General features: G+C 53.1%; 1 protein-coding gene across 3 annotated transcripts; it reads left to right on the forward strand.

Annotated features, from left to right (window-relative positions):
• The first annotated feature begins 500 nt into the window (after positions 1-500).
• On the forward strand, positions 501-25,949 carry LOC142906632 (uncharacterized). Of its 3 annotated transcripts, none has more exons than XM_076054866.1 (10): positions 501-1,089; positions 5,511-5,683; positions 17,774-18,418; positions 19,877-20,283; positions 21,307-21,402; positions 21,951-22,196; positions 22,808-22,830; positions 24,734-24,887; positions 25,185-25,321; positions 25,796-25,949. In XM_076054866.1, exons 3-10 carry the CDS (start codon positions 17,887-17,889, stop codon positions 25,848-25,850), a joined length of 1,650 nt encoding a protein of 549 aa, XP_075910981.1. In that variant the 5' UTR covers positions 501-1,089; positions 5,511-5,683; positions 17,774-17,886; the 3' UTR covers positions 25,851-25,949. The 3 variants fall into 3 exon arrangements, with proteins under 3 accessions (XP_075910981.1, XP_075910980.1, XP_075910982.1); XM_076054865.1 differs by having other exon boundaries at positions 5,530-5,683; XM_076054867.1 differs by lacking the exon at positions 5,511-5,683.
• The last annotated feature ends 327 nt before the right edge of the window (positions 25,950-26,276 follow it).

The raw sequence follows: 26,276 nt of genomic DNA on the forward strand, positions 1-26,276 counted from the left end.
ATCCCTCGGGTGCATTCAACATCGCTAGCACTGGGGAGACAAAGGCGGTCGGGCGTGGCACTGGCACCCCCTGTGCCACAGCGCTGTTAGCTTTCATAGGTGCCGCAACGACTCTACTAAAAGCACTTGCCCCTTATAGTCTGTAAAGGCTATACGGGGGGATATTTGTCCGTGTGTAAAAGTGTATCTGTCTATGGGGAGACAAAGGCGGCCGGGCGTGTTGGTGCTGGCCACCCCTCTGTGTGCGCCACCAGTGGCGGTCTTCAGACTGCTGCTAGCGAGTAGCAGCACTTGCCTCTGCGGCCCAGCTAAAGGCTACCCAGGGCACCTTTGTCTTTGATGTAAACGCGCACGGATGACGCGCCGCGTGGCATTCCCCGGGGTTCGGAGACCCCCTCCAACCCCCTACCCCCATCTACCCCGCTCCACCCCCCTACCCCCTCCTCCACCCCCCACCCCTCCTCTGCCCCCCCCCACAGGGAAACCGAAGATCTGTAACGAATCTGATCGGCCCAATATAGCGGCAGCATCGGCAGCAGGCATAGCGGGGATACCAGAGAAGGCAGCACCCACAGTGACTCACCCATAGAGATAGTCACTCATAGACATCACTCTCACCCATAGTCACTCACCCATAGAGATCACTCACCCATAGAGATCCTCACTTGCCCATAGACATCACTCATTTATAGAGATCCTCACTCACCCATAGTCACTCACCCATAGAGAACTCACTCACCCATCGAGATCGCTCACTCAGCCATAGAGATCCTCACTCGCCCATAGAGATCCTCACACAGACACATGCACAAACAAACCCGTAAATATCCTCATTCATAGAGATCCTCACTCGTAGAGAGCAGGGACTGAGACGGAGACAAACACAGACGGAGCGACAAGGACACAGATAGAGACACACACACAGATATATAGGGAGAGACACAGAGACAGACACGAGAGAGAGACGGTGAGAAGTTGGGGGTGGGGGATACTGGATGTGGTGGGCTGGGCGGGTGCCCACGTAACCGCGATGGGAGCCAGAGAGGAGTGCTGACAGAGAGCGCTGATTCTTCTGGCACGGACAGCGAGGTAAGGCACAGAACCCGACAGACATATACACACACATAGACAGACAGACACACATAGACAGACAGACAAACATATAGATACCTAGCCTTATACACAGACAAGACAAAGATCCCCCATATAGCCTTAACAGACTGTAGGGACAAGTGCTGTTAGCGAGCACCTATGAAGGCCGGTAACGGTACACGAGGGGGTGGGTGGCCAGCACCACGCCCGACCGCCTTTGTCTCCCTAGTGGCAATGTTTAAACACTGCACGAGGTACTCATTTGAGGCTGAGTCGACCTAGGGGAGGCCCGGGATCGGTTAAGATAATCGTCACTGGTGTTGGCCGTGAGCGGGAATCGACCCCGTGTCGCCAGGTTCGTAGCGCAGCGCGCTAACCGCTACACTACCGCTCCCCACATACATACACACACAGACACGCACACAGACACACACAGACACCTAGCCCTATACACACATACATACACGTATAGACCTCGTCCTACATAGACATACATACACCTAACTCTAGACACACAGACACGTACCTACGCCTATACGTACATACGTAGACACACAGCCATACACACAAATGCAAAGATCCCCCGTATAGTCTCAACAGACTTGGGGCAAGTGCTGTTAGCGAGCACCTATGAAGGCCGGCACTGGCACACGAGGGGGTGGGTGGCCAGCACCACGCCCGGCCGCCTTTGTCTCCCCAGTGGCGATGTTTACACATTGCACCAGGTACTCATTTAAGACTGAGTCGACCTAGGGGAGGCCCAAGACCGGTTCAAATAATCGTCACTGGTGTTGGACGTCTAACACGCACACACTGACCTACCACACACGCCTAACACAAACGCGCCTAACACACACAGGCCAAAAACACACACGTCTAACACGCACACGCCTAACACACACACTGACCAAACACACACACGTCTAACACACACGGACCGAACACACGCCTAACACACACACACACATCTAACACAGACCAAAAACACACACGTCTAACACACACACACACATCTAACACGCACACGCCTAACACACACACTGACCAAACACACACACTGACCAAACACACACACACACACGTCTAACACACACGGACCGAACACACACGCCTAACACACACACGTCTAACACAGACCAAACACGCACACGTCTAACACGCACACGCCTAACACACACACACAGACCAAACACACACACGTCTAGCACGCACATGCCGAAGACACACAGACCAAACACACACATGCCTAACACACACACAGACCTTATACACATGCGTCTAATATACACACACGCCTAACACACACATACCTAACACACATACGTCTAACATACACAAACGCCGAAAACACACCGACCTTAACACACTCGCACGCATAACACACACACGGACCTCGCACACACACACACGGACCTTAACACACACACGTCTAACACACACACACACGCCTAATACACACGGGCCTAACACACACACGGACCTGAACACACACACACGCCTAACACACACATGGGCCTAACACACACACACGCCTAACACACACAGGGACCAAACACATAACTAAAACACACACGTCTAACACACACGTCTAACACACACACGCCTAACACACGCACACTGATCTAACACACACGCCTAACACACACGCAAACTGATCTAACACACACACGTCTAACACACACACACGCCTAACAACACACGGACCTAAGACACACGCCGAACACAAACACACACGGACCTAACACGCACACTGATCTAACACACACTGATCTAACACACACACACGGATCTCACACACACTGATCTAACACACACACACTGATCTAACACACACATACTGATCTCACACACACGGGCCTAACACACTGATCTAGCACACACACACTGATCTAACACACACACACTGATCTAACACACACACACTGATCTAGCACACACACACTGATCTAACACACACACACACTGATCTAACACACACACTGATCTAACACACACACACGGATCTCACACACACTGATCTAACACACACACACTGATCTAACACACACATACTGATCTCACACACACGGGCCTAACACACACTGATCTAGCACACACACACTGATCTAACACACACACTGATCTAACACACACACACTGATCTAACACACACACATTGATCTAACACACACCACACACTGATCTAACACACACGGATCTCACACACACACTGATCTAACACACACACACACACTGATCTAACACACACCACACACTGATCTAACACACACTGATCTAACACACACACACTGATCTTACACACACACACTGATAGAGGTGATGGTACAGTGAGCTCCTGAACATTTGTTTTATTTTCTTACAATTCGTACATCTTCTGTGGTCACATCTGTTGCATTTTTATGGTGGAGGTCTTGCGATTAGCTACGCATCTTACATTATGAGACCTCCTTTGCCAGTAACAAGATATAGGAATAGGTTTTACCCTTTTACCCTTTTTAACCAATGGAGACTAGGCTCTAAGAAAAGCCGTCTCGGGTGTGGGCCAATCAAATTCAAGGACAGTGCATATTATTATCAGAGTTGTCTTTTTTGTCTGCATTTTGACTGCTTGTGTTGTGGTTATTGCAAACATGATGCCTTGAATAAAGGTGTCAGTTTTTGTGCCAGTTTAAAGGGTAAAACCTGTTCCTATAGCTACGCATCTTCTTCTTCATGTACGCGTCTCGGGTTTTTAGTAGTTGTTGTTGTGGTTGTTGTCAAGCTCTAATTGTTTGTGGTGGTGTGAGGCTTTGCCATCCTGGTGTGTAGGCGAGGTCTGAGTAGCCTAGGCCGGCCTCGCCCTTTGCTTAAACACCTGTTCCCATCTTGATTTGAAGCTTTCTTGACTGCAGGAATCCATACTCAATGGTTCTTTCGGTAAAGCCACGTAGGTAGAAAATTAATAGTTCACGGCGTTTCGATCGCAACACAAGCAATCGTCATCAGGTGGGACAACCACAGCAAGAAAAAAACTGCTGAAGTAGGCGCCTACTTTGATCGAAACCTCTCCTCTTTATTACACCTCGTTCATCACGCGTCTCTGTCGCCTTCTCCGTGTTCATTTAGCCGTGATAGTTGGCAATGTTTCGTTTATTTGTGTCGCGTTGCGCCTTGTGATGCTGCACCAGGCCTTTGAGGCCTAGCATCCAGGCAAGGCCTGTCTTTGGCAGGCCTCGCTCATTGTGTTTCTTTTTGTTCCCCCATCAGTCTTCACTGGATTTATATTTTCTGTTGTATGAAGATATAATAATAGGGTTTTAACTTCCCTGGCAGTGACAACACAGCAGGTGTTAAGATGTTTAAACACCAAATATAAAGTTTGAAAGAAATAATAGGTTTTACCCTTTCTGACAGTAATAACACAGCAGGTGTTGCTGTGGTTTTCACACCTGATGATGATTGCTTGTGTTGCAGTCGAAACGTGAGAATTTTATTGTTTTATATTTTTATTATTTTATTGTTTCCCTTCTACGTGACTACCAAAAGAACCAAGAATAGATATTAATATGTTCACACACCAATTAGAAAGTTTGAAAAAAGAATATGAATAGGTTTTACTCTTTCTAGCAGTAATAACATAACAGGTGTTAAGATGTTCAAACATTAATTAGAAAGTTTGAAATAAATAAGGATAGGTTTTACCCTTTCTGACAGTTATAAAACAGCAGGTGTTAAGATGTTCAAACACCAAATATAAACTTTGCGAGGAATCGTGACTGCATTAACCACGCACGATACTGGTGGCGAACATGCAAACCAAAACATGCTCTGATAGTTATAAATGATTCGTTGTCTTTGATACTGATTGGTCTCCACTGTTCACCTTTTGGCGTTGTCCTCCGGTCTGCCACTGGTGGTGAGACTTGGCCCTAAAGAAGGCCGCTATCTCTGGTAGGGACCAATCAGTTTCAAAGACAACGCATCGTTTATCATTATCAGAGCATGTTTTGGTTTGCATATCCACCACAAGTAGCGTGTGTGGTTAATGCAGACGATTCCTCGCAAAAGTTTATATTTGGTGTTTGAGCATCTTAACTCCTATTTTATTGCCAGAAAGGGTAAAACCTGTTATTGTTTTTTAATACTTTGATACAGGCAAATAATGTCCCATTTTACTTTCTGTTGTGTTTATTGCCCTCTCGTACTTTTTTTAAACGTCTCGTAGTTGGCTGTGTGTACTCTCCTCTCCACACCCCTCTCCTGCTTGACTGCAGTGTGTCCTGACCCATAAAAACATCAGAATAGCTGCAGTCGTGATTAATACATCTAGTGTTAGGTAATATAATGCTGTTCGGCTCTAGCTTTCATAGTGTCGTATTTTTGTTGGTGTAGCACTGTGTTATAGTTTTTTTTAACTTGCAATGGGCCACGTATACGAGCATAACATCTGCTGGAAAGTCGACTCCTGCAGCTGCCGGGCGCAACTCAATGCCGCGTCGCGCGCTGCTTTGCCTCGCCGGACGTGACCATCGAGGCACTCGCAGACGTCACCCGCAGACGTCACTCGCAGACGACGTCACCCCCAGCTCGCGACGTCACGTGCGCTGCCAAGGTTAGCAGACAAGGCGGTGTTTCTGCATCTCGACCGAGTCTGCTGCAGGACTGAACAATTAATCGATTTCAAATTGAAATCGCAGTTTGAAACAATGCGATTAGAAAATCGCAAAGGCTGCGGTTTTTTTGCGATTTGGAAAGTCTTATTACTTTCTTATTGGAATTGTTACTTTTTTATTATTATAACTTTATTTATTTAACTTAATTGTTCTATGTTTGATTGTTCTATTTAAATTAAAACATTTTAAAAAATACATGTTGGAAGCAATTAATATATTTTAAGTTATCCTTGCATTAGAATATATAGAGCAGTTCATATTTTGATGGTATCACGTGGTAATGCTCCATCACATGTTTTAAATCTATTACACAGTGAATATTGAACTGAAGCTTGACTTTAACAAATTTAATCGTCAATCAAATGGCAATATCTGTCAAGAAAGTCGCAATTAGAGATGTTCCCCAAATCGTTCAGCCCTCGTCTGCTGCAGTGAACCGCGGCTCTGGAGGCTGAACTCTGTCTCGGCGGGCTTCTTTGTACCGCTTGAGCCACTGACATCTCCACCCACAAGGATCGCTCTCGAATATTCCCCCCCCCCCCCCCCCCCGAACAATCCCTGATGAAATACTGGAGGAGAACATCGTCCAGCTTGGCAAGATCACGTCGCCTTTCTTACCCAGTCCCTATGGGGACCAAGATTCCAAGTGCTGCTCAATCCTCAAGAGCAATGCGAAGGGAGCTTCATTGTGAATTTTGAGGATATTCTTCTTTGGTTCTTTCGGTAAAGTCACGTAGAATGAGAATAAAATAATAAATTGATAAAATTTTATTGTGTTATTTTACTTTATCAATTTATTATTTTATTCTCATTTTACGTGACTTTACCGAAAGAACCAAAGAAGATGAATCCTTGCAGTCACGAAAGCTTTAAATCGAAATTTTAGGATATTGTTCACAGAATTTACGATGCTGCCGACATGCTAATGTGGGGGAAATACAAAGAGAAAAGAGATTCGAGGGTGGTGAAATTGCGATAGAGCCTGCAAACAAAGGCAGAGAGGCGCAGCAAGAACCGGTGGAAGCAGCAATGCATCTTCAGGCCGCGACTCCCATTGGCAAACGTCGGCTCCTACTCCCGAATTGAGTGTATTGATGCAGGGTGAAGCATCTCCCTGCCCTGCGTTGTCTTGCAAGAGGAAGTTCAACAGATCTGGTTCCAGCTTACACGAAGCAGAGGTGGGGGTGGAGGACGCAGTCGGTGGCATCTCTCCACCGGAGTCAGAGGAAGAACCTCGGAGCGACAAGGAGAGTGATGGAGAACATTGCTCAGAAGACGGCAGAAATGTGCACGCCTCGGTGGAAAAAGGCACGAGGGGGTCACAAGAAACGCCCACAAGCAGCGGCCCAATCCCTGCCCAAGAAATGGAGTCATCAATCGCTGAAGCTGAACAGCCAACGTGTGAAGGAACCAACGCCGAATATGCAAGATGACGAGGCCACATCAACAGGAGGGAATGATAAAAAAAATATTCAGGTGACATCAGCAAGCCTCAATACATGCACAAACAAAGCTCTTGACCCCTGCAGGGGATATATGCTCAGACAGCACCCAGCTAAATGATGTCGGGGATGGGGGGTGAATCTGCTACCCGGGAAGGAGAAGCAGCAGTCGCAAGTCCTGAGGAGCAGCACGGTGTGGGTGACACCCAAGAGCGCCATGAGGATCGTGAAGAGACGTGAACCCTAAAGGGCAGCAAGCCGTGGGCAATACCCAAGAGCGCCCAGGAAGTCGTGGGGACGTGAACCCCGATTTAGTTTCTGCCAACCGGTTTGCAGCACTAGCACTGGATAACTCAGATTCACCGAGTGACGAAGACGCTGGGGTTACGGCATTGGTACCCTGGAGCAAGGCGATGAGGCACTGACTTCTCCAGAGAGACTCCTGGAGTTACTCGAAAGTGTGCCTCGAACATAAAGAAGAAAACAGACTTTAACAGAGTGATCTCTTCCCTGCGGGGCGCTATACAACTCGGCCAGCGAGGTAAGAGGAAGATGGGGAAGAGCGAGATCACGAGACTGGACCGATTCCGTGAGGCTCTCTCCGGAAGTGAAAAGATGCTCAGATAGGGAGTGCTAGCTGACAGCTACGTGGCTCTTGGCGTCTTTAAATATAAATGGATGCAGAAGTGCACTTCGCAGATTCTGCGTAATTTGATTTGGCAAAAGAGCAAACGTGCTCGGTTGTCTTCCTACAAGGGACCAACCTCGTGGAGGAGGATGGGCCACGCTGGAAGGTAGACTTGGATTAGAAGATTTTCTTGTCACCTTTCTAACACAACTGCAGGGGCGGCAACTCTGCTGTCCCCAGGCTTCGTATCAGAAGAAGTCCATGGCAAAAAAAATGTAGTAGGTGGTAGAGTCCTTGTTGCAAAATTCCAAGGAACTACCGTTCACCTCATCAGTGTCTATGCACATACCTCTGATATAGGATACGGTTCTACTTTTGAAGCATATAGCCACACATTTGGCAGGTATCCCCGTGGATGAATGTGTTGTTGTAGGTGGGGACTTCAACTGCACAATTTGGATCAATGGATAGGTCTGGGATAGAGCGCTGCCCTCGTGCCAGCGAGCGACTCATCCGGCGGCTGAAAGACAATGGCCCTGATAGACCTGTGGAGAGAATGCCACCCCAACACAGCCGCATTCAACTTCGTTGGTAACAAAAGTTCTGCCAACTTCGTTGGCAGAACTTTCACTCGGTCCAGGTTGGACAGGCGCTACCCATCACATCATCATCTCTCTCCAATGCACTACGAGCAGACATTCGGCCAACACCTTTTTTCTGATCACCATCTGGGAACACATACAATAAGCCGCACGGCTATGAATCCCCTCTACAAAGGGTTGCTGCGAGACTTCCTTAATGAACTTACCCATGCCATTGCCCCTCGGATAAGGTCGGCGCTTCCATCGGTAGTGTCCAGGAACAGCTCAGTACTCGCCCTCCCAGTGAAACACTGCCGGTTAGGCCTTTAAATGCAGGAGGGCAGACGCCTGATTATCGAAGGTTGTCTCGGCAAGGCGGTTGCAGCTATAGAAGTCGATCTAAAAACCTGTCACAGGCGTGACCTCTGCCTCTTGATGGTTACATCACAGCCATCAGCAGACGGCACTCAGCATGTCTGGGGGCGGGTGCTTCATGCGAACAAAATGCCCCAGAGTGGAAGCTTTTCTACCCACAGCCGAGCCCTAACAAGCTTGGGGATCTAAGCTGGATGGTCGCCCATGGGGCTGGATGGTCGCCCATGCGGCGATTGCAACACAACGGTGTCCGGCCAGGTTTGTGGACACAGATTCCAGCTGCCCTCGCTGTGGAGATGAGAGCCGATCCCACTGGTTCCTTAGGTGACGGAGCCTCCTTGTTCCAACCGCCGAGGAACCTGTGGCTCAAGTTTCAGCTGCACTTCTTTCCCAGGCTCCTCTTGCGCCTAGGCCGCAAAGCCACTGGCAGTGAGGGGCGTTCGGGAGCCGCTGCTCCGCGCTCCGCTGAGCCACGGGAAGCTCGCCATTTGACCCTTACGGCGGGACCCCGGGGTTCCCATAAGCCCTCGGCTCTCGCATAAACTGCGTTGTGACATCGTCTTACGTTTTTTGAAGGCGAACGATACGGCAATCTATTCCTCTCAGCGAGCTCTACATGACGCGCTAATCAAACTTTCAAAGTTTTGTTTGTGACTACGGCAATTTTGGCAATGACAGGTGCTCGGTGAAGAACGAGAGGGTTGACTTCTGGCGGGTCGCGGCGTTTATGAGCGCGGAGGGGACGGAGTCGCCAAAAAGAATTAATTAATTACGAACTTTATTTGAAGCATTCACACCTGATGACGGATGCTTGTGTTGCAATCGAAACGTCGTTTTCTATTTTTTTTATTTCCTTTCGATGTGACTTCACTGAAAGAACCAAAGAGTAATTAATTACGATTTTGACTTCCGGTTATTCAAGACCCCAGGGTTTCGCCATAAGGTTAATTTGTAGAGCCGGCGAGCAGGCGGGGGAGGGTCACGAGGGCACGACTCTGGGGAGGCTGCAGCTTTTCCAGAAGCTTGTTGCGAGCGAGGTTCCGACTGCATTACCGATTTGCGCTCTTCACTAACGCGGTACCTGAGTTTGTGTTTCACAAATGGTGCGCTGGTGGGGTGCTCTGCTCAGTGGATGATAGAGGCACCGGGTCTAGATTAGCCGCTGCACGCACTGGTGGAGCCAGTGGGGGGGGGGGGGGGGGGGGTGGCACGTGCCCCCCCAATTATCCGAACGAAATCCCTAATTTTGATGGGATTATTGGGGTTTATTAGTGATTTATCCGCATTTTGCGACCCCCACTGCCACCGTGTGGCATATTATTACGTGCCAGGGACACTATGAGATGATAGGACAAAAGTCCTAGTCCATAATTGGCAATAAGTAACGGCAAAGCAGTTCCAAGCGACTCGGAGAATTGTGCGCAGTTGTGTATACAGTACACGACTTCCCTGAAGGCAAATACCTTCAGCGAGCGCGATGCCGATCACACGCGTCGAATACAGAGCAAGGGGCAAGCCCTTACTTACTAACAACTCCTTACTAACAACTCATATTTTTTATTGCTGGAGGGGTTGCCCCCCCCCTACCTGAAAATCCTGGCTCCGCCATTGGCTGCTGCACGTGTAGGCTTTGTTAATGCGCACGCGGTGGCTTTCAGTGATCACGGTTGCTTTACATTGAGTAAAATTAAATAGCATAATGGAAAAATATAAAAAATGGAATGATGATAAACGGACACCTGATCGTGTATTTGATGGAATTGAGACGTGTAACTGATTAGTACAAACAAATACACAGACCTAACACACAACAACCACCATTCGCCACTAAGTGGCGGTGACGTCACCACGATGCTTGTGCCAGGCCATGTGCACCTTGAGGCCACGTGAAGTGTCCAACGCCCGCGGGCAGGAGGTCACGGGGCAGACCCAGGTGCCACGGGTCGACTGACTGAGATGACTGGCTGGTGCACCATCTGTGCCCCTTACTGTGCCAACCTGCTGTGCTTTAGCCACCCGGCGCTCCGCTCGTTGTTGTGAGCGTCGCTCCTCCGCCCTCCGTTGTTGTTGGAGGGCGACTGCCTCCAACTGCCTAATAGCGTCCTTCACGAGCCTCCTCCACAGAGGCCGATCTTGACACCGCTGGTACCAGTCATCAGCAAGTCCACTCAGCTCCACGTCCTCCTGTACCACATCACTCCATCACTTCTCTAGCCCGAGCCGCACCCATTTAGCCCCCTCGATCCGGCCGAACAAAAGTTATTTCGGCATGCGGTGGCTGGCATGCGGGCTCCATGACCCAGCCAACGCAGCCTTGTCTGCCGGAGGAGCTCACCGATGGGACCTTGCCCAGATCTTTCAAGGATTTGTGAGCTCCTCACACAATCCAGCCTGGCTAAACCCTGGATCGATCGAAGGTAGGCCAGCCTAAATGTTTCCAACCGGCGAAGATGCTCCATTAAGGGGGTCCACGTTTCGCAAGCGTAGAGAAGGGAGGGAATGACCGTGGCCGAGAAGACCTGAAGCTTAGTGCGGAGCGACAGACCAGGTAGCTTCCACACAGCATTACGCAACCGATTAAAAGATATTGCCGCTCGACTGATTCGGAGTGAGAGCTCTGCTGTTAAACTGGAGCCGGTCATAAGCACACTGCCCAGGTATGGGAAACTCTCCACTCTCTCCACAACTGCTCCATCACCGATTGGGAGTTGTGGGGGTGGAGTGTCCGATGGTACAAAATAGCCAGGCAGGCGCTTAGTTTTGGTGGGGCTGATGGTAAGGCCGCATCTCTTCGTGGCATGCTTTTAGTCTCAGCAGCAGCGCCTCCAACTCCTCCTCTGAATGAGCAGCTATTACCAAATCATCAGCATACATAACGTGGTTGAACAATAGGGAGCCATCCCTTGACCGCACCTGGGCATCGATCAGCCTCCCATTTTATCTGTACCAAATGGAGATTCCCCCGGTACAGCTATTGAAAGCTTCACGAACTACGTGGTCAAAATAGATGTTAAATAATGTGGGAGCCAGAGGACATCCCTGTCGCACCCCAAGGTGTACAGGGAATGGCTCTGACTCCTGGCCACGTAGTTTTACCCGGGCCCGCTCACCATCATGAAGGTCCTTAATGATCGTGAGCAGAGGGTCAGGGACTCCAAAAGCATGAAGAACAACCCAGAGCCCAGGCCTACTGATGGTATCATATGCCTTGACCAGGTCAATAAAGCAGAGATGTAGGTCTTGTTGGAATTCCCTACACCTCTGCTGTAGCAGACGGACAGAAAATATGGCATCTGTGCAGGACCGCCCTTTCCTGAAACCGCATTGGGGCTCCGCAAGCCTCTCCTCAGCGTGCCTGGCGAGGTGATGTTGAAGAATCCTTGCCAGGACCTTTCCCGGCACACTGAGGAGTGAGATGCCCCTGTAGTTGTTACAGTCTGTGCGGTCCCCCTTCTTAAAGAGGGGGCCCACCAGGGCATCCTTCCAATTCTGCGGAACCCGTCCAGTGGTCCAGACTGTTGTTATGATGTCATATAGGGCAGTCTGTGCACAAACGCCACCCTCCCTCAGCATTTCGCTTGGGAGATCATCTCTGCCCGCTGCCTTTCCTGGTCTCAGACTCTGGATCGCCTTCAGTACTTCCTCAACAGATGGTACTTCAGCCAGCCACTCACAGGTGATGAATTTTTCCAATATTTGAGGCACCGCAGCCTCAGCAGCGACATCCTCACTTTGTGCCACGATGTTTTCCTGGCCGAGGGATTTTCCCTCCCCCAGGACCTCACAGAAATGCTCAGCAAATCTGCAAACTTGTTCCTGGGGGTCAGAGATTGGATCACCGTTTTTTACCCTAATGATGGTAATAGGTGTGGCACTGCAGGTTACTTTTTTGATGGAGTTAAATAGAGATTTGTGATCGAGGGCCACTAAGGCAGACGCCATCTCCTCAGCAACCCGCGACCACCACCCATCCTTGCAGCGCCTCACGGCTCTCCGAACCTCCGAGGGAAGGCTGCGGTAAGCCTCCTCATTCTCTGACGTGGGATTCTGTAGCCGATGACAGTGGGCCTGTCGCTTTTTCTCAACCATTCTGAACACCTCCTCTGTCATCCAGGGTCTCTGGGGAGGTCTGGACTGCGTACCCAAAGCAGCCATTGCCGCTGCATGAGTCACAGTCCTAAACCTCGCCCACTTACCCTCGACGTCAGGAGGAGTGGGGGACGATGCCAATCCCAGCCGCAAGCGATGATGAAATTCTCGCTTGCAACTTTCATCAGATAACTGATACCAGGCCACTTTAGGTTGGAATGGAGTCCTGGGTGTACACCCACCACCGGAGTGGAAGAATGGCAGGCTCATCTTACAGATGACTAGTCGATGGTCAGAGGGCAGATCAGCTCCACGGTAGGTCCTGGTGTCAAGGACATGGGCTCGCATCCGCTGGTCCGTCACTATGTAGTCCAGCAGATGTTCTTGCTTGTACCCGGCATGCATCCATGATGTTTTGTGGATGTGCCGATGCCGGAACAGCGTGTTGGTAATTACAAGCCCATGGGCTGCACAAAAATCTAGCAGCCTCCTACCGTTGTTATTGAGCTGATCTGGCCCATGCCCTCCAATCACTCCAGGCCTGGTGCCAGCATCATGACCAACTCAGGCATTGAAGTCACCCAACATGATGACTCTATCCTGAGGTGCCACTTTAGCCAGCACCTGTGACAGGAGGTCATTGAACGCATCTGACTCATCGGCTTTGCCTGCATTCCTCCACGGATGTTCGTCTTTGGTGGGGGCATAAGTAACCACGACCACCACTCCTCGCCGGTTGATGGGAAGGCGAGCCCAAAGTATTCTGGGGCTTACAGCTTCCCACACCTCACCGCCATGCTCCCACGCCCCCTTCATTATTTTGTTCAAAAGAAGAGCCACACCCTGTTGTTTGGCAGTCTGCTGCCCCGAGTAGAGGACTGTCCACCCCTCATGGTAGCAGGAGCTAGAACCGGTCCACCGGACCTCCTGAACGCCACAGAGATCCAGGCGGTACCGGTCCAGCTCCCGACAGAGGAGTGGCAGCCTCTCCTCCGCAGTGAGCGTTCGAACATTCCACATGGCCACACGAAGTGGCTTTTCGTTGTTTCTGGAGGAGCCCCGAGGGTAGAGATTCAATCTCCTGGCTCCGCCAATTGGGGTTTGGCCAGGAGACGTCATAGACGCCTGTCCCCCCGGGGCCTCTGGCACAAGCTTATTAGTTACATGTTTCAGTTTAACTCGTGGTTTAGTGGTAATTAATTGAGGGTGGAGGGGTTACCAGCCCCTCGCACCCGTCCAGAGCCCCCGTTTAGCCACTGTGGTGGACACAGACGCCATGAGGGGAGGAGCCAATCGGAATTGGCCCTCCCCCCACAGCACTGTCCAGGACAGAGTTGCCCGTCCGGCAACACACACTAACACACACACACTAACACACACTAACACACACACACTAACACACACACTAACACACACTGACCTAACACACACACTGACCTAACACACACACACCCACACTAACACACACACACTAACAACAACAACAACAACCGCCATTCGCCACTAAGTGGCGGTGACGTCACCACGACGCTTGTGCCAGGCTATGTGCACCCTGAGGCCACGTGAAGTGTCGAACGCCCGCTGGCAGGAGGTCACGGGGCAGACCCAGGTGCCACGGGTCGACTGACTGAGATGACTGGCTGATGCACCACCTGTGCCCCCTACTGTGCCAACCTGCTGTGCTTTAGCCACCCGGCGCTCCGCTCGCTGTTGTGAGCGTCGCTCCTCCGCCCTCCGTTGTTGTTGGAGGGCGACTGTCTCCAACTGCCCAGTAGCATCCTTCACGAGCCTCCTCCACAGAGGCCGATCTTGACACCGCTGGTACCAGTCATCGGCAAGTCCACTCAGCTCCACGTCCTCCTGTACCACATCACTCCATCTCTTCTCTAGCCCGTGCCGCGCCCGCTTTGCCCCCTCAATCCGGCCAAACAAAAGCTGTTTCGGCATGCGGTGGCTGGGCATGCGGGCTACATGACCCAGCCATCGCAGCCTTGCCTGCCGGAGGAGCTCACCGATGGGACCCTGCCCAGATCTTTCAAGGATTTGTGAGCTCCTCACACAATCCAGTCTGGTTAAACCCAGGATGGATCGTAGGCAGGTCAGCCTAAATGTTTCTAACCGGCGAAGATGTTCCATTAGGGGGGTCCACGTTTCGCAAGCGTAGAGAAGGGAGGGAATGACCGTGGCCGAGAAGACCTGAAGCTTAGTGCGGAGCGACAGACCAGGTAGCTTCCACACAGCGTTACGCAACCGATGAAAAGATATTGCCGCTCGACTGATTCGGAGTGAGACCTCTGCTGTTAAACTGGAGCCAGTCATAAGCACACTGCCCAGGTATGGGAAACTCTCCACTCTCTCCACAACTGCCCCATCACCGATTGGGAGTTGTGGGGGTGGAGTGTCCGATGGTACAAAATACCCAGGCAGGTGCTTAGTTTTGGTGGGGCTGATGGTAAGGCCCCACCTCTTAGTGGCACGCTCCAGTCTCAGCAGCAGCGTCTCCAACTCCTCCTCTGACTGAGCAGCTATTACCAAGTCATCAGCATACATAACGTGGTTGAGCAATAGGGAGCCATCCCTTGACCGCACCCGGGCATCGATTAGCCTCCCATTATATCTGTACCATATGGAGATTCCCCCGGTACAGCTATTGAAGGCTTCACGAACTACGTGGTCAAAATAGATGTTAAATAATGTGGGAGCCAGAGGACATCCCTGTCGCACCCCAAGGTGTACAGGGAATGGCTCTGACTCCCGGCCACGTAGTTTTACCCGGGCCCGCTCACCATCATGAAGGTCCTTAATGATCGTGAGCAGAGGGTCAGGTACTCCAAAAGCACGAAGAACGACCCAGAGCCCAGGCCTACTGATGGTATCATAGGCCTTGACCAGGTCAATAAAGCAGAGATGTAGGTCTTGTTGGAATTCCCTACACCTCTGCTGTAGCAGACGGACAGAAAATATGGCATCTGTGCAGGACCGCCCTTTCCTGAAACCGCATTGGGGCTCCGCAAGCCTCTCCTCAGCGTGCCTGGCAAGGCGATGCTGAATAATCCTTGCCAGGACCTTTCCCGGCACACTGAGGAGTGAGATGCCCCTGTAGTTGTTACAGTCTGTGCGGTCCCCCTTCTTAAAAAGGGGGACCACCAGGGCATCCTTCCAATCCTGCGGAACCCGTCCAGTGGTCCAGACTGTTGTTATGATGTCATATAGGGCAGTCTGTGCACAAACGCCACCCTCCCTCAGCATTTCGCTTGGGAGATCATCTCTGCCCGCTGCCTTTCCTGGTCTCAGACTCCGGATCGCCTTCAATACTTCCTCAGCAGATGGCACCTCAGCCAGCCACTCACAGGGGGTGACTTCATCCAATATTTGAGGCACCGCAGCCTCAGCAGGGTCATCCTCACTTTGTGCCACGATGTTTTCCTGGCTGTGGGATTTTCCCTCCCCCAGGACCTCACAGAAATGCTCAGCAAATCTGCGAACCTGTTCCTGGGGGTCGGAAATTGGATCACCGTTTTTTCCCCTAATGATGGTAATAGGTGTGGCGCTGCAGGTTACTTTTTTGATGGAGTTAAATAGCGATTTGTGATCACGGGCCACTGAGGCAGACTCCATCTCCTCAGCAACCCGCGACCACCACCCATCCTTGCAGCGCCTCACGGCTCTCCGAACCTCCGAGCGAAGGCTGCGGTAAGCCTCCTCATTCTCTGACGTGGGATTCTGTAGCCGATGACAGTGGGCCTGTCGCTTTTTCTCAACCATCCTGAACAACTCCTCTGTCATCCAGGGTGTCTGGGGAGGTCTGGACCGCGTACCCAAAGCAGCCATTGCAGCTGCATGAGTCACAGTCCTAAACCTCGCCCATTTACCCTCGACATCAGGAGGAGTCGGGGACGATGCCAATCCCAGCCGCAAGCGATGATGAAATTCTCGCTTGCAACTTTCATCAGATAACTGAGACCAGGCCACTTTAGGTTGGAATGGGGTCCTGGGTGTACACCCACCACCGGAGTGGAAGAATGGCAGGCGCATCTTACAGATGACTAGTCGATGGTCAGAGGGCAGATCAGCTCCACGGTAGGTCCTGGTGTCAAGGACATGGGCTCGCATTCGCTGGTCCGTCACTATGTAGTCCAGCAGATGTTCTTGCTTGGACCCGGCATGCATCCATGATGTTGTGTGGATGCGCCGATGCCGGAACAGCGTGTTGGTAATTACAAGCCCATGGGCTGCACAAAAATCTAGCAGCCTCCTACCATTGTTATTGAGCTGATCTGGCCCATGCCCTCCAATCACTCCAGACCAGGTGCCAGTATCATGACCAACTCGGGCATTGAAGTCACCCAACATGATGACTCTATCCCGAGGGGCCACTTTAGCCAGCACCTGTGACAGGAGGTCATAGAAGGCATCTGACTCATCGGCTTTGCCTGCATCCCTCCACGGATGTTCATCTTCGGTGGGGGCATAAGTAACCACGACCACCATTCCTCGCCTCCGGTTGATGGGAAGGCGAGCCCAAAGTAGCCTGGGGCTTACAGCTTCCCACACCTCACCGCCACGCTCCCACGCCCCCTAACACACACACTAACACACACACACTGACCTAACACACACTCACCTAACACACACTGACCTAACACACACACACTAACACACACTAACACACACACTAACACACACACTAACACACACACTAACACACACACTAACACACTGACCTAACACACACACTAACACAAACACACACAAACACACACAAACACACACACTAACACACACACACTGACCTAACACACACACACCAACACACACACACAGTGCAACTGGCAGCCGAGATCGTCGGTCTTACATCTCCGATAAATGTCGGATTAAAATCTTCTCCTTGTGTCTCGGCCCCTCGTGTCGTAGACACCGCAGAGTCTCCCGCGTGGCCCACGTGAGGAGATCATTTGTAGCAAAGAGGAGAGAAGAGGAGAGAAGAGGAGAGAAGAGGAGAGAAGAGGAGAGAAGAGGAGAGAGCCATGGACTCGGGACGGCCCGGACATCCAGAGGATGGAGTCGGAGGAGTCGGAGTCGGAGGGCTCGATTCTGCCCCCAGCACCGCCACTCCCCATGGGGAGTTCCGCTCTGAGACGGGGGTATGGGACAGGCACGAAGCCTCAACCCGCACTGCAGGCCATGAGAATGAGAATGGCGAGGTGGATGAGGTGGACGAGGAGATGGAGGAGGACGAGGAGGTGGAGGATGAGGAGGAGGATGAGGAGGATGAGGAGGAGGAGGATCATGAGGAACTGGAGGCGGAGTTTGGTAACGGAGACCGGCATGGTGACGAGGGCCGCCCGGGAGATGGGAAGGAGGTGGAGACGGAGGGACTGGCGGGGCGTGGAGCCACTGGTGGAGGTGGTGAAGGTGGTGAAGGTGGTGAAGGTGGTGGAGGTGGTGGACGTGGTGGAGGAGATGCTGAGGCGTGGGGTGTGATCAGCGGTGGCGCAGAGGAACGGCAGCAGCACGGAGCGGACAGCCTTCGCATCGATACTGCTGCTACTCATAGAGGTGATGGTGGAGGTGATGGTGGTGGTGATGGTCGTGATGGAGGTGATGGTAATCGTGGCGGTAATGGTGATGGAGGTGATGGTGGTGGTGGTGATGATGGTGGTCTTAGATAGAGCAGCAGCAGGGTGACGTCATCGTCAGTTAACCCAATCAGGTGCAGAGATCAGAGGCGGGGAGGGGGAGGGTATTGTAATTATATAATAGATTAGTAATCAGTTGTTATGATTAGTAATCAGTTATAGATTAGTAATTCGTTGTAACGTGTATTATTTAATATCTGAACCCAATTACTATACCCAATCCGGTGCTGAGATCAGAGGCGGCGAGGGGGGGGGTCTGATGGAGTTTGTTCACGTTGACACTGTTCATGTTGACACTGTTCACATTTACACTGTTCATATTGACACTGTTCACGTTAACACTGTTCATGTTAACACTGTTCACGTTGACACTGTTCATGTTGACACTGTTCATGTTGACACTGTTAATGTTGACACTGTTCATGTTGACACTGTTTGTGTTGACACTGTTCACATTTACACTGTTCACGTTGACACTGTTCACGTTGACACTGTTCACGTTGACACTGTTCACGTTGACACTGTTCATGTTAACACTGTTCACGTTGACACTGTTCATGTTGACACTGTTCATGTTGCCACTGTTCACGTTGACACTGTTCACATTGACACTGTTCATGTTAACACTATTCACGTTGACACTGTTCATGTTGACACTGTTCACGTTGACACTGTTCACATTGACACTGTTCACATTGACACTGTTCATGTTAACACTGTTCACGTTGACACTGTTCATGTTGACACTGTTCACGTTGGCACTGTTCACATTGACACTGTTCATGTTGACACTGTTCACATTGACACTGTTCATGTTAACACTGTTCATGTTGACACTGTTCATGTTGACACTGTTTGTATTGACACTGTTCACGTTGACACTGTTTATGTTGACACTGTTCACATTAACACTGTTCACGTTGACACTGTTCACGTTGACACTGTTTATGTTGACACTGTTCACGTTAACACTGTTCATGTTAACACTGTTCATGTTGACACTTTGTGTTGACACTGTTCACGTTGACACTTCATGTTAACACTGTTCACGTTGACACTGTTCATGTTGACACTGTTCATGTTGACATTGTTCACATTGACACTGTTCACATTGACACTGTTCACGTTAACACTGTTCACGTTAACACTGTTCATGTTGACACTGTTCATGTTGACACTGTTCATGTTGACACTGTTCACGTTGACACTGTTCACGTTGACACTGTTCATGTTAACACTGTTCACGTTGACACTGTTCACATTGACACTGTTCATGTTGACACTGTTCATGTTGACACTGTTCATGTTAACACTGTTCACATTGACACTGTTCACATTGACACTGTTCATGTTGACACTGCTCATGTTGGCGTTCAAGCTGCTGCTCCTAGCGATGATGGCAACGCTGGTGGCGACGATGGTGGCGGTGGCGACGATGGTGGTGGCGACGATGGTGGTGGTGGTGGCGACGATGGTGGTGGTGGCGACGATGGTGGCGGTGGCGACGATGGTGGTGGTGGTGGCGACGATGGTGGTGGTGGCGACGATGGTGGTGGTGGCGACGAATTGAATAACGGCGTTGACTTCGAAGGCAGCGAAGAGGACGACGACGACGCTGACGACGACGACGACGACGACGACGACGTCTGCAGGAGGCACGCCGGGGAGCCGCTGGAGTCGTTCTGCTGCGACGAGCAGCGCCTGGGGTGCCGCGCCTGCGCTGCCTCCTGTGCCGCACAGGGCCACCAAGTGGTCAGCGCCTACGAGGAGTTCGCCACTCAGCGGGTGGGTGGGGCCCTCCACCACGGCAACCCTACCCCACCCCACCCAACCCACCCACTTACCCACCCACTTACCCACCCACATAACCACCCACCCATTCACCCACCCACCAACCCACCCACCTACCCACCCACGCACACACCTACCCACCCACCCACCCACCAACCCACCCACCTACCCACCAACCCACCAACCCACCCACCTACCCACCAACCCACCCACCTACCCACGCACACACCCACCCACCTACCCACCCACCAACCCACCCACCAACCCACCCACCTACCCACGCACACACCCACCCACCTACCCACCCACCCACCAACCCACCCACCTACACACCAACCCACCCACCTACCCACCCACGCACACACCCACCCACCTACCCACCCACCAACCCACCCACCAACCCACCCACCTACCAACCCACCCATCTACCCACCCACGCACACACCCACCCACCTACCCACCCACCAACCCACCCACCCACCAACCCACCCACCTACCCACCAACCCACCCACCTACCCACCCACGCACACACCCACTCACCTACCCACCCACCAACCCACCCACCTATCCACCCACGCACACACCCACCTACCCACCCACCCACCAACCCACCCACCCACCTACCCACCAACCCACCCACCTACCCACCCACGCACACACCCACCCACCTACCCACCCACCCACCAACCCACCCACCAACCCACCCACCTATCCACCCACGCACACACCCACCTACCCACCCACCAACCCACCCACCCACCTACCCACCAACCCACCCACCTACCCACCCACGCACACACCCACCCACCTACCCACCCACCCACCAACCCACCCACCTACCCACCTACCCACCAAGCCACCCACCTACCCACCCACGCACACACCCACCCACCTACCCACCCACGACCCACCCACCTACCCACCCACCACCCACCCCCACCCTCCACCACCCCCGAGACGACCCAGGGGCAGGCCCCGGGGCGTCCTCATGCCGCCGCTCCGCACCCCTTCCACAGAGGGCTCTTGTCGACCTCCGGACGGCGCTGGGCGACCGCAGGAGGAGCGTGGAGAGCCACATCCACTACCTGCAGGGCAGCTGCACCAGCCTGCAGGTAAATACGCCTCCTACATCTCCTACAACTTCTCCTACACCTCATCCTTCACCTCCTCCAACACCTCATCCTACACATCCTATAGGTACCTACACCTCCTCCTGCAAGTTCCTCCACCTCCTGCACCTCCGACACCTCATCCTACTCCTCCACCTCTTCCATCTCCACCTCCATCTCCTCCACCTCTCCCCCCACTTCTGCCACCCCACCCACCCCCCTCCATTTCCTCCTCCACCACCTCCCACCACCCCCACCCCACTCCACCCACTTCACCTCACCCATCCCCACCCACTCCACCCCACCCACACTACCCCACCACCATCCACCCACCCACGCCACCCCACCCACCCCACCCACCCCACTCCACCCACTTCACCCACTCCACCCCACCCACCCCACCCACCCCACTCCACCCACTCCACCCACTCCACCCCACCCACCCCACTCACTCCACCCCACCCACACTACCCCACCACCATCCACCCACCCACCCCAACCCCACCCACCTACCAATTCACCCCACCCCACCCACCCACCGCCACCGCAAGGAGTCTGCGGAGCGTGTGCGCGAGCGCGTCCGGGACAAGTACGCGGAGCTGCGCCGCCTGGCGCGGGGCGAGGAGGCGGCGGTGCTGGCGCTGCTGGGCGAGGAGCTGCAGCGGGAGCTGCGGGGGGCCGAGCGCGAGCTGCAGGCGCTGCGTGGGGCCACGCTCCGGCCCCTGAGGGACGCCCACGGGAGGCTGGGGGAGCTGCTGCGTGTGGGGGACGCGGACGGGATGCTCGCCTTCCTCAAGGTGGGGGGGTGGTGGTGGGGGTGGGGGTGGTGGGGTGGTGGTGTTTGTGGGGGGTGGTGGTGGTAGGGTGGTGGGGGTGGAGGTGGGGGTGGTGGGGGGGTGATAGTGTGTAGTGTAGTGGTGTGTGGTAGTGTATAGTGTATAGTAGTGTAGTATATAGCGCATAGTAGTTTAGTGTATAGTAGTGTAGTGTATAGTGTAGTGTATAGTAGTGTAGTGTATAGTGGTGTAGTGTATAGTGGTGTAGTGTATAGTGTAGTGTATAGTGTAGTGTAGAGTGTAGTGTATAGTAGTGTAGTGTATAGTGTAGTGTAGTGTATAGTAGTGAAGTGTATAGTGGTGTAATGTATAGTGTAGTGTATAGTAGTGTAGTGTATAGTGGTGTAGTGTATAGTGGTGTAATGTATAGTGTAATGTATAGTGTAGTGTATAGTAGTGTAGTGTATAGTAGAGTAGTGTATAGTAGTGTAGTGTATAGTAGTGTAGTGTATAGTGTAGTGTATAGTAGTGTAGTGTATCGTGGTGTAATGTGTAGTGTAGTGTATAGTGTAGTGTATAGTAGTGCATCTCGCGACCACTCTCACCTTGTTTATTCTCTCTTCTGTCGACAGATCCGCAAGCCGAATTTCGACAAGTGAGTTACGGGGGGAGGGGGGTGTGTAGCATCTGTCGTGTGTGTAGGTTGTAGTTTGTGTAATGAGTACAGGGGTGTGTGTATTGTGTGTACATGTGCAGTGTGTAGGATGTGTCGCGTGTGTCGCATGTGTAGTGACTTCCTCTAAGACGCTAAGGTGGCACTTCTTTTATCTAATCTTGATTTGAAGCTTTCATGACCGCAGGAATCCATACTCTTTGTTTTTTTCAGTAAAGTGACGTAGTAGGTAGAAATAAAATAAAATAAAACAAATCATGACGTTTCAATCGCAACACAAGTGGTCGTCATCAGGCAAAGGAGTCAGCCTCTAAAGGCAAATTGTTTATGAAGGTTTGGGGATGCGCATTGCCCAAGTGTATCAACAATGCCAAAAGCACACGGGCTGTGCACGAGTGCCAATGCAGCAACAATGGCAATGTTACTGCTATATTGGCATTGCTACTGCATTGGCATTGTTGCTGCATTGGCATTGTTGCTGCATTGGCACTCATGCACTGCCCATGCTACACTTGTGCTACTCCCATTCCCAAACCTTCATAAACAGTTTGCCTTTAGAGGCTGATTCCTTTGCCTGATGACGACCGCTTGGGTTGCGATCGAAACGTCGTGATTTGTTTTATTTTATTTAACCGAGCACCCTTTGCACAATACACACCCTACACTGGTGCACACTCTTCTGTCGCAACTCTACGTGGGTCGCTCGCCTATACACAACTCTACGTGGGTCGCTCGCCTATACACAACTCTACGTGGGTCGCTAGCCTATACACAACTCTACGTGGGTCGCTCGCCTATACACAACTCTACGTGGGTCGCTCGCCTATACACAACTCTGTGGGTCGCTCGCCTATACACAACTCTACGTGGGTCGCTCGCCTATACACAACTCTGTGGGTCGCTCGCCTATACACAACTCTACGTGGGTCATGAGCCTATACACAACTCTGTGAGTCGCTCGCCTATACACAACTCTACGTGGGTCGTTCGCCTATACACAACACGAGTCGTCTGACACTGACGGCGCTGAACCGAGACAGCCAACTACCTTCTAGCATCACAATATCGAGTGAAGACGACAGCGACGATCTTCAAAAGCACGACGGGGTTTCCACTCCAAACGACAGCCCCGAGCTCTCGCTCAGGGCCTCCTTTTATGCTCCCAGGGGCGTGGCCTCGCTCCGCCCTGGCCACGCCCCATCTCTAGAGCCTACCAGCCAGTTCCCAAGCTTCCCCCATGTGCCCCTTCTGTAACCTTTCCACCAGATATCCCCTCTGGTGTATCACGTGGACTGCTGACGTCAGGGCTGCTGCAAGCCATAGATCCCCTTCCTTGCCATCAGCCACAGCTATGCTGTTACATTACTTATTCTATGTCACTACACATGTGTAGTGTGTAGTGTGTGCAGTGTGTAGTTTTTGTAGTGCGTACGTGTCTAGAGTGTAGTACGTGTAGCTGCAGTGTGTGCAGTGTGGGTGTAGTGTGTATGTGTGTACGTGTGTGGTGTGTGTAGTGTATGCAGCGTGTTTAGGGTGAACTATCAGCATCACCATCGTCATCACCAGCACCATCAGCGTCACCGCTGCATTGATGTTCATGCAGAGGCTGACTGCTGCTGCTGCTGATGAGACACTGGGTGTCGAAACCGGTCCAGAGTTCTGCTGTCGTGCACCCACCCCTACCCACCCACCCCTACATACCCCTACCCACCCCTACCCACCCCTACTCATCCCTACCCACACCGACCCCTACCCACACCCACCCTTACCCACCTCTACTCACCCCTACCCACACCCACCCCTACTCACCCCCACCCCTACCCACCCATACCCACCCTTACCCACCCCCTACCCACCCCACCTCCCCGTGACCCCCCCCCCCCAGGTTGTGGGCTGAGCCCCCCACGGAGCGTCCGCCGCTGTCCCGTGAGCTCAGCGCTGAGAAGGTGGCGCTGCTGGAGGAGGCAGTGGACGAGCGACTCCGCAGCTTCGGCTCCATCTCCGTGCCGGCGGCTGCCAACGCGCCCCCTTCCATGAGTGTGGGTGGGGGGTGGGTAGGGGGGTGGGTGGGGAGGTGGGGGGGTGAATGGGGTGAGTGGGTGGGCGGGCGGGTGAGTGGGTGAGGGAGTGAGTGTGGGGGGGGGAGTGGGTGGGAGGGTGAGTGGGTGGGTGGGCGGGTGTGCGGGTGAGTGGGTGTGCGGGTGAGTGGGTGGGTGGGAGGGTGAGTGGGTGGGTGGGAGGGTGAGTGGGTGGGTGGGAGGGTGAGTGGGTGGGTGGGCGGGAGTGAATATTTCATCCCTCCCCGTGCTGTCTTTGCCCCCCCCTTCCCCCACCAGACGCCCGCTCCCCCACGCTGGACCCCTCCACGGCCCACCCCAGGCTGCTGCTCTCGGCCGACCTGCGCAGCGCGGCGTGCGGGGAGCGCAAACAGCGCTGCGCCGACAACTCGGGACGCTTTGACTACTGGGAGCAGGTAGGCAACACCGTGCCAGGCTAGGTGCAGGAGGTCTCGGGACAGACCCGGCAGGTGACATGGATTGGCTGACTGAGATGACCGGTAGATCCACCTCCATCTGTGCCCCCTACTGTGCCAACTTGCTGTGCTTTAGTCGCCCGTCGCTCCGCTCGTTGTTGTGAGCATCGCTCCTCCGCCCTCCGTTGTTGCTAAAGGGCGACTGCCTCCGACTTTGCTGTTTTTTCCTGGATTTTTGCTGTTGCGTGTAGTCACTTTAAGATGTTTCTTGTTCGTGTTTTTGTTTGTTGCGGTTGAACCCGAGTGAAGAGCCGCATGGCTCACAGGGTTATACCTAATAAATGAAACTGAAAACTGAAAATTAAAACTGCCCAGCAGTAGCAGCGTCCTTCACGAGCCTCCTCCTCCACAGAGGCCGATCTCGACACGACCGGCACCCCACCCACCTCCACCCTCCCTACCACCCACCCCCAGGTCCTCGCCACGCAGGCTTACGGCCCGGGCCGCCACTACTGGGAGCTGGACGTGAGTCGCGCCGCTTACTGGCGCGCGGGCGCCGCCTACGGCAGCATCGCGCGCAAGGGCAGCGCCAACGCCTGCGGCCTGGGCCGCAACGCGGTGTCGTGGTGCGCGCGCCGCGCCGGCTCCAGCTACACGGCCGTGCACGCCGAGCGGCGCTCAGAGCTGGCGATGGGCGGCCGAGGGGGAGGAGCCTCTGCCGGGGGAGGAGCCAGAGCCGGGGGCGTGGCCGGGGCAGGGGGCGCCGGAGGGCGCGACGGCAGCGGCGGCCAGCAGGCTCGGCTGCGCCGGCTGGGCGTCTACCTGGACTACGACGCCGGCGAGCTGTCGTTCTACGACGCGGAGCAGCCCGCCGTGCCGCTGCACACGTTCCTGGTGCCCGGGGGGTTCACTCAGCCCCTGCACCCGGCCCTGAGGCTCAGCGGGTTCCACGCGT

This window comes from Petromyzon marinus, chromosome 68 (genome assembly GCF_048934315.1).
Source record: "Petromyzon marinus isolate PM22_M1 ecotype Great Lakes invasive population chromosome 68, UKy_Petmar_22M1.pri1.0, whole genome shotgun sequence".
Taxonomy (NCBI): domain Eukaryota; kingdom Metazoa; phylum Chordata; class Hyperoartia; order Petromyzontiformes; family Petromyzontidae; genus Petromyzon; species Petromyzon marinus.

Excerpts from the sequence above, each read along its gene's own strand:
- LOC142906632 (XM_076054866.1), top strand. The coding sequence starts at position 17,887 with ATGGACTCGGGACGGCCCGGACATCCAGAGGATGGAGTCGGAGGAGTC. Across the intron at positions 20,284-21,306 it reads AGGAGTTCGCCACTCAGCGG|AGGGCTCTTGTCGACCTCCG; the intron begins GTGGGTGGGGCC and ends CCCCTTCCACAG. Across the intron at positions 21,403-21,950 it reads GCAGCTGCACCAGCCTGCAG|GAGTCTGCGGAGCGTGTGCG; the intron begins GTAAATACGCCT and ends CGCCACCGCAAG.